The sequence below is a fragment of the Neophocaena asiaeorientalis genome, unplaced genomic scaffold, assembly GCF_003031525.2.
Source record: "Neophocaena asiaeorientalis asiaeorientalis breed wild unplaced genomic scaffold, Neophocaena_asiaeorientalis_V1.1 scaffold59, whole genome shotgun sequence".
In the NCBI taxonomy this organism is placed as follows: domain Eukaryota; kingdom Metazoa; phylum Chordata; class Mammalia; order Artiodactyla; family Phocoenidae; genus Neophocaena; species Neophocaena asiaeorientalis.
Window position 1 is genome coordinate 14825575 of NW_020174268.1, and position 9496 is coordinate 14835070.

Sequence of the window (9496 nt, forward strand, 5' to 3'; positions counted from 1 at the left end):
TCCAGATAATTAGAAAGAAAAAATTACCCATAATCGCACTATCCAGAAATAACCCACTGTTAACATTTTTCTTTTTCCCTTTCACATTTGGGGGGGAGGGAGCGGGGGGAGCCAGTGCACTCTTTCATTCATGCTCTGGATATAAATGGAAAGCAAGATAAACATGATTCCTAGCATCTCAAAGCTGAGGTCTTTGGGGAAAGACAAATAATTTCAATAAAATGTGTGAAGTATTATTAGAAGGGCAGTACAGGATTTTATGGGAGCAGAAAGCAGGGATATCAAATCTAGGCTTGGGCATGTCAGGAAAGAAGCTGGGGGAAAGCACAGTGGCTGAAGAGAGCTCAGCACAGCTAAAGAGCTATAGAGTGCTCTCTACTTATTCACACTTATTCACACAACAGAGATATATAAGAAGCATAATATATCATATGGCATTTTTCTCTTAATAACATACCATGTGCAACTTTTTAATCACCATACATTAACTTTATAATGGCCGAATACTATTTATTCCACTATACCTGTGCACTGCTATTCCTTTAACAGATCACCCTAGTATATTTAGGTTATTTCCAATTTTTAAGAAGCATCCACCCACCATCTGTGGTAATCCTCCTCTCACCTTTACACATTGAGGATGAAATTTAATACGATTAAAAGTTCAAAAATAAGTGACAAAAGGAGATGACGGGAAGTCTGGCTTAACAGCAATTCACATGGGGAAAAATTTAAAAGCCTGAGAGGTTTTCACTGACCACAAACTAATCCGAGTCCGCAGGGAGGTAACAGCCAAAACCGCGAATGCAGTCTTGGACGGCAGGGACAGGATTTGGTGTCCAGAATAAGAAATGTGCCCTGAACATCTGGGGCAGCTGAAATTTGGTCTGCACATCAAATCTTAAAAGAAGACTTCAAAGAGTCTGGGCTCACTTCTCCTGCTTCGTGTCCTTCCCCTCCTCTCCCACCTGAGCTTCGGCCCCTCCACGCACTGATCCTATGACATGAACTGTGCATTGCTGCACCTGGGCCCGGCTGCACAGCTGGTTCCCAGAACGCGGAGCCCAGAACGCTCTTCCTACTTTGGGTGTCCTCAGTCATCCCCACCGTCTGCAGCCCCTTGGTAAGGGCGATGGACACAGGCAGCTCCCACAGACATCCCTGTTCTTCTCTGTTCCTCAAAGACCCACCCTCTGGGGAGATAGAAAGGTCAACTCTTCCCTCTCCCTCCCCACCTTTTCCTCAAGTGTCAGAAGATAAAGAGCCCTCTCAACAGTCACATTTGCTTTCTCAGAATTCAAACACATTCCTGTCGGCCCCATCACAGTCTCCCAAGAAGGAGCCCTGACTAAATGCCAGCTCCCTCTAATTCTTCTCGGAGGAGCAGCCATGTGTGTGAATAAAGTAGAAAATATTTAGGAAGAACATAGTGGCCTTTTCAGATATTTGAAAAGCTGTCTCGTCAAAAAGCAATTTGTTTTATTCTTTGAGATTTAGGGAGGCAGAGACAACCACGGGTGAGTCCCATACAGAGGCAGGTTTCCAATCAATATAAAAGATAAAATCGAGTGGGCAACTTGAGAGGAGCTGGGTTCCTCTTGCCGCAAATAGTCGAGCAGAAGCTAGAGGACCCCAGGGCCACTGCAAGGAGTTGGTCCTGAGAAGAAATCTGACCTGGGATTTCCCTGGTGCCTTCTAATTCTAACATTCTAATTATCAAATAGTAGTGCACTTATAGACATGCAAATAATATCTTCTCACCATTACATTTAAACTTAATGTATAGTACTGGTTTCAGTTTATTTTGAGTATTTTATCAAACTATAAATGATACTGGTTCATGGATGATGTTCTGACATCCATACTTCAAACAATAATGTTATTAATAAAAAAAACCTATTCGGACTGGGGCCATGCAAGTTCACTAAATATTTATCTTTAAGTCAATATATCAAATTATATCAGTCATAAATTTTAGTATATTTCCTTTAAACATCAAGAAAAGGTACTTGGTAATACGTTTTATGTAAAATAAATTATCTCAAAACTCATTTGAAAATCTTTAGTCAAATGCTGTTGAAATAATTGCTAAGACTCTATCCCACTGAATGAAGAAGTTAAGTGAGGCAACAATTTCTAAAGCATTTGTCTAATTCCTTTCACCTAAACAGCTCAAGAGAATCACTTCTCAAGCACTCTTGCTTTTATTATTATTGACAATAAAAGTTCATACCTCACCTTTGTAGAGCGCTGTACGTTTTTCAGAACATGTCGACATACATGATTTTGTTTTAATTTTCACAATATATTTGAGAGGTGGACGGTGTCGGAGAGATGAATGCTTGTCCTTAATGACGTTCCCACCTGATTCGCTAAGCACATGGCTACGCAGCTGCAGTAATTCCCACGCTCCTTACACCACGTGACTAAGTCCTGCCAATGGGAGGTGAGTGGAAGAGATGATGCAGCTTCCAGGTCAGGCACTCACAAGGTCACGTTCTCCCCCTTCCCCTGTTCCCCTCCTCTCCTGTCCACGGGATGAAAATGGGGATATTTTTTGCCTTGTATATGTGCAAATGTTACATACATACCTATCTGGGCAGAAATTTTTCCCCCTGTTCTTCCTCACTTTTTAAAACTCCTTCCCAGATACTGGGTGAGAAAACAGACTGTAGATGTTCAATTCAGAAGAAAGAAAAAAGGACATATTGAAGTAAAATTATTTTACATCTATATTTATTCATTCATTAAAAATTGTATTGAATATTTCCTCTGCTTCAAGGACTGAGATAAGCACTAAAAATTTAAAAAGAAATATGATACGCAGTCTCTGACCTCAAGGAGTAGCTAATGAGTAAATGATCCTCTCTGCCTGTTATCGCAAAATAGAGGAGTGTTTGAGTCAAGTCTTTGAAGGATAAATAAGAATTTATCCCAAGGTGGAAGGGAGAAGAGCTGTACCGATCCTTTAGATTATCTTTGTACCCAGAATGTATCAAGATAAGCATAATCTACCTTTTATATGCTCTATCTGTTTAAGTATAGATTACAAGTATCACTTTGCAGTTTCCTGAGAAGATGTGGATCTTGAAGGATTCAGTAACAGTATGTATTCTTACTTACCCACTCTTTATTTCTTGTCCTCCCAATTTTATTTTGTACTTTATTCTCTTCCTACACCTAAAATTTCCTTTATGCCTTAAAAAGATAACATTCGTTGAAAGAAAAGCACTTTTTGTACAAATTAATTTTAAAATTCTGGCTTGGAGCAACCATATTGTTTGAAAAATTAAGATAACTCAGAGGACTTCTGTGTGCCAAATTCATGACTAACTACACATTCAGGTACTACAGTTGTGCATTCATTCATTTTTCACTTAAGAAATGTATATTGGCATTATTTGAATGCTTAGTAGTCTGTATTTTCCCTCTTTTCTTCAACTCGAAATAACTGACATTGTAAAACATTGTTATGATTTTGAAATTATTTTATTAGTTCTTTTCCTATTTGTAAATTTTTTTCTTGGACTTGACTGTGACCTTCAAAAAATACTGTGTTCAATCAGATCTTCAAAGAAGAGTGAGTCAAGCTCTTCAGGAGATATTTTAACCATTTCTGATTAAACACACCATTGAATTCAGTAGTCTATAAAATACATTAACGTTCAACCCAGTTGATTATTCCAGCAATGTACCAAAAACATTTTAATGAGAGAAAATTGGTGAAGTGCTTCACAAAAGTACATAGCATGTATAATTTAAACATGTATCTAGTAGATAAATTGCCTCCACTATTACTTGGGGAATGAAAACTCAAGCCACTTCCAATAAATGCTCCTAAAGCCAGCCAGGAGGATTTCCCCACCTCCCATTCTGAAAACTTTTTTATAATGTTGCATAGTGACTGTAGATAGTTTTCAGTTGTTTGGAAATTTTTACAATGGAGTCATACATTTAATGATGAACCTTGTATTTTTACTGAAAAATGTCAGATTCTGCCCCATTATATTTACTGATCTTACTATCTGATTAGCATTTAGTATCCCCTGTCCCATAAGAACATGGCTAGAAAGACTGACAAAGAGAGCAGATCCTAGGAGCATCAGTTTATGAAGGCAGAGTCAGGCTGTTAAACAGCCAGAAGCCACTTACTGAGCACCTACCAAGGGCAAGATGGCATTTTAGGATAGATGAAGTGAACCTGGTTTCCTCACTTAAGGAATTACCTGGCTAGTGAAAGGAAGCAAATGATTAAATAAAAGGAGAAGTATGGTAGGAGGCATCAGAGTGAAGCATTGTGGGATTCCATAGGAGAAAGAGATGGCATTCGAGTGTGGAGCCAAAGGGAGCATGTGAGCTGGTTCTCGAAGAAGAAGTGGGATTTTAATAAATGAGGGACTTTGTCTTGTTCATACATAATGATATCCTTGAGAATATCCATCATGGCAAACTGCAAGGGGCAAGTGCAGAAGCAAGGACATCAGCTAGGAGGCTATTCCAGTGATGCAGGCAGAATCTGATAGGGGCTTGGACCTGTAGCTATAGATAAAAGGAGAAGTGCTTTGATTCTGTATACATTTTGAAGGTAGGTAGAGCTATAGGATTGGTTGATGGATTGAATATAAGATGTAAGAGAAAGGAAGAAGTTAAGGTTTGGGGCCCAACCAACTGAAAGAGCAAAGCTGCCATAATGGAGATGGCGAAAACAGGAATTTGTTTTTGGATGTTAAATGTGACATGCCTATTTGACATCAAAGTGGAGAAGGCACTCCAAGTGCTCCAAGTCTGGCGCTCAGATCAGAAGTTCTGGCTGGAGACTCAAAATTTGGAGTCATCAGGACATAGAGTATTCAAAGAGTTCACTTGGAGTGAATCTAAGAAGAGGTCCCAGGAGGGAGCACAAGGCACTCCAGTATTTAGAGGCAGGATGAAGAGGAATAAGCAAAGGGAACTGGGAACGAATCGCCAGTGAGCTGAGAGGAGAAGGGAGAGACAATTGGGTTCTGGAAGCCAAGCTGAGGAAGTGTAGTAAGAAAGAGAATAGTGGCTGGAGAGATGCTGTGGACAGATCAGCTGAGACAGGAGCACTGATGTTCAATACCAGTCAGGTCTGCACTATACGAAATGCCCAAAGTAACATCTCCCAGCCCCACCTCCTTAAGTGAAACAAGTTGTCTTTTCCCACAGGTTCCCTTTACAGACATTTGCAAGACTCCCTGGGAGGCCCATGTTTATCTTCAACTCGGTCAGAAACCCACAGGCAGAACAAAGACTCAGAGGCACCGCTGGAGCTGGACTCCCAACCACAGGCCTTAACACTAGTTTTTCAGGGGCCATCAAGAACCATCTTTCAAGAGCCATGAAGGCAGAGCAGTCCCTCTTCAAGTCAGAGAGGAGGGGTGTCTTTTTCCTGGGTTATACTCTGAGCAAAGCAGTCTGGATTCCTAGGGCTCTGCAGGGAAATCCTCCTTTCAGTTCTGGCTGTCAGTCTGTCTCTGTCTCTGTCTCTCTCTCATACATACACACAGAGGCTATTTTTATTAAGGTTTACCTCAGCACCAGAAACCCGCAAAAAACCACGAAGACTCCATTCTGAGCAAAGCCTCCCCACCTCATTATTCATCCTGCAGTTTGTCTGGCCTGCCTCCTGTCCTCCGGCGTAGGGGGGGGAGGGCAGTGTTCAAATTTCCAGTCTCCCCAGGGGGTCTCCTTAGTCCACCTGTAAATTAGTGGAAGCAGAGAATGGGGCAGGGGAGGTGTGTTGGCCAGATTTATCCTTCACAAGCATCATATCCCCAAACGCAAATGAATAAGCTAGGGGCCCAGTGACCCCTGCCAGTAATATCTAAGCCCTAGCTGAAATGTTCTATCACCAAAATGTTCCATTACCAAAATCTGGGGAATATAATTTATCTTTTCAACTAAGATCAAAACTTCCCTCCCCCCCTCCCCCTAACACACACGCCAAGAAAGAGTATTGAAGTCAGAATGAAAATATCTCATATGAAATAATGAAAGATACCATTTTTGATCATGACAACTTATTTCTTCATAAGATACAAGAATGACTAAATTCCAAACCAAAGAAATTCGAAAGCAAAATTAATATTTTACAGCAACTGTAATTATGTTTGTAGCATCAGCAAAACCAACTGTCCCCCTGTTACTAATTTCTTATGAACACAAAGTCCACTGCATTTCTGGGAAAGATGGTTAGTGTTTGGCAAGTTTTTGTGTAAGGATACAAAAATATAACTGGGAAGTTAATCGAAAGGCCAAGAGTGGGCACAAGAATCAAAAGCATGTTGACTATTTAGAATACCAGAGTAATATATGTGGAATTTGAAAAAAATGGTATACATCTTATTTACAAAGCAGAAATAGAGACACAGACATAGAGAACAAACATATGGATACCAAGGGGGAGGGGGTGGTGGTAGGATGAGTTGGGAGATCGGGATTGACATATATACACTATTGATACTATGTATAAAATAGATAACTAAAGAGAACCTACAGTATAACACAGGGAACTCTACTCAGTGCTCTGCAATGACCTAAATGAGAAGGAAATCCAAAAAAGAGAGGATATATGTAGATGTATAGCTGATTCACTTTGCTGTATAGTAGAAACTAACACAATATTGTAAAGCAACTGTACTCCAAAAAAAAAAAAAAAATCAGTAGCTTAGAATCAAAATAAAATAAAATACCAGAGTACCAGAAAGCTCCTACAGCCCCAGTTCCTTATCTTATGTATGAAATGATCATGTAAGTGGCTGTAACAATTGATAACTTTTGTATTTACACAGAGTTTATTACATGCATTCTGAAAATAGAACTCATGTGATTTAAATCTAAAGTAGTAATTTTGCAGGAATGGTCTATTAGGTCCTTCAGTTGGTCCACATATCTCTTGTTTCTGGTACGAACTGGTACGAACTGAAATTTGCTTATGTTTTCTTTAAAAGAGGGCCAGTTTTTCTATCACCAACCATGAACAGGTGCTATTTAGGGTCTTCTGATTCCTTACAAGGATTGACAGACTGAAAAAGTTTATTACCACTGCTCTAAAGTATCTTAATGAAAAATATGTTTCAATATGGAATCACAAATTTTTTGTCAAACAAAGCCAACATTCTTTTATGACCTGTGGTACCAAACAGGTTTTGTGGAGCTGACATACAATCTAATTAGCCATTATTACAACATTACCAGCAGCTCCAGCAGTAAGTCAACTCAATAACCCAATACTGTTCTGCCTCAATTATCTATGGCTTCAATTAAAGTGTGTAGAAGTGGTCTTCATCTTGACTTTGTTCAAAATATGTGGTTGAATTCTAAATTTAAAAATAGGTCTTCCATCTTAAAAAAAAAAAGTTCTGAAGAACCTAGGGGCAGGACAGGAATAAAGACACAGACGTAGAAATGGACTTGAGGACATGGGGAGGGGGAAGGGTAAGCTGGGACGAAGTGAGAGAGTGGCATGGACATATACACACTACCAAGTGTATAATAGCTAACTAGTGGGAAGCAGCTGCATAGCACAGGGAGATCAGCTCGGTGCTTTGTGACCACCTAGAGGGGTGGGATAGGGAGGGTGGGAGGGAGACGCAAGAGGGAGGGGATATGGGGATTTATGTATACATAGAGCTGATTCACTTTGTTATACAGCAGAAACTAACACACCACTGTAAAGCAATTCTACTCCAATAAAGATGTTTAAAGAAAAATAGGTCTTCCAGTAGGCCCACAAGTCACCAAAACGTGGTGCCAAAAGTTATACATTTAAACAGTTTTATTAAAATGTTTGCACATATCCATAAAATATTCTCTCATGATACAAAATTCTGTACAAAGTGTACCAATAACTGAGATTATAAATGAACCCTCAAATCGATGAGACCTAACCTTCAATACTAAGTAAAGGAGCAAAAGGAGAAAGAATTATTTGGGGGCAACTTTATCATGGCACATTCATCCTTCCCGCTGTCAAAATGTATTAAGCCTTTTGCACAAGGGTGTTAAAATCAATTATGTCAGGCTAATAATCTCATCCCTGAGGAATCCTTCCTATTGGAGAGAGCATCGTGCGAATACAGTTGTTGTAGGACCCAATCTGTATCACCCTGTAGTGGTTTCTGTCTTTTACGGCTAGCTTTGTTTAAGATTTTATGAGGGATCATTATACCCCTGCTGATTAAGTAAGGCTGGTGGATGTAGTGTTCAATCCTGCCACAGAAAGAACATCCAAAGACAGTTTGAACTCTGCTCTGCAGTAGATGCGATTTTAATACCTTCAAATTTGCTGCAGCGTGAACTTGTGCTACAAGCAAGACAGATCTTATTGGATTAACACTGAACTCATGACATCTCCACAAATTCTAGTAGAGAGTAACGCTATCTGCGTGGCTTCCGAACAAACTTGTTTCTTTTCTCATTGCTCCCCGTGGCTGCTCGTACTCCTCCCTATCTTACCTCTAGGAATTCCTCTACCCTCAGAGAAAGGAGCTCCCTTTTCTCACAGGAGAAACTGATTCCAATTTCTTTTTGACGATGGGCCCAAAAGGGCAATCACAGGCACTCCCACGGCGGGGGCTTCCCTCCCATTCCCAACTCCACGCTTTCCAGGGAAGTCCAAGATGCTCAGCGCCCCCCGGCCCCCGCCTCCTCTCCGGGTGTGAATTCCAGGTAACCTCACAGATGTGCTCAAATGGAGCCTCATCTAACCGGAGGTTCACGTCTCCAGTGGCCCTCTCCCCGGCATGGCCCTCCGCCTGGCCCCTCGAACTCACCAGAAGAAGATTGTGCGCTACCAGGTACCCGAGCCGCGGGCTGCCCTGGACGCCGGGGGCCAGGCGCCCGGTGGCGTAGCCGTGCCAGGCCACAACGTAGGGGTTGTCGATGGTGATCCAGTACTTGACCTGGCCGCCGAAGTGGCGGAAGCAGAGCTCGGCGTAATCCCTGAAGTGGTCCGCTAGGGCGCGGTTGGCCCAGCCGCCATAGGCGTCCTGCAGGCGCTGGGGCAGGTCCCAGTGGTACAGGGTGACCACGGGCTGCACGCCCAGCTCCCGCAGCCGCTCCAGCAGACGCCGGTAATAGCGCAGCCCCTCCCGGTTGGGGGCGCCGGCGCTACCATTGGGAAACACCCGCGCCCACGAGATGGAGAATCGGTAGTGGGTGACCCCGAGCTCGCGCAGCCCCTCCGTGTCGCGGAAGACATTGTTGTAGCCGTCGCTGGCCACGTCCCCGGTGGCCGGCGGGGACAGCGACGGGGCGCCCGACGGCAGGCCGGCTACCGGGGCGTCGCCTGGAGGCGCCGGACGGCGGTGGGTGAACGTGTCCCAGATGGACGCACCCTTGCCGTGCTGCCGCCAGCCGCCCTCCGTCTGATAGGCGGCGCTGCCCACGGCCCAGTGGAAGCCGTCGGGGAAGGTATCGTGGAAGAGCCCCGCGGCACCCGGGGCCGAAGGACGCGCGAAGCGGGCCCAGGTCT

At 42.8% G+C, this 9496-nt stretch overlaps 1 protein-coding gene across 1 annotated transcript in view; it reads right to left on the minus strand.

Moving 5' to 3' along the window:
• The window catches only part of KL (klotho), a 75688-nt gene that overhangs the window by 65823 nt on the left and 369 nt on the right, over positions 1-9496 (minus strand). The window contains exon 2 of the mRNA XM_024755646.1: positions 8796-9494. Within this exon, the coding sequence (XP_024611414.1) occupies positions 8796-9494 (699 nt within the window). The remainder of the gene's footprint in view (positions 1-8795; positions 9495-9496) is intronic.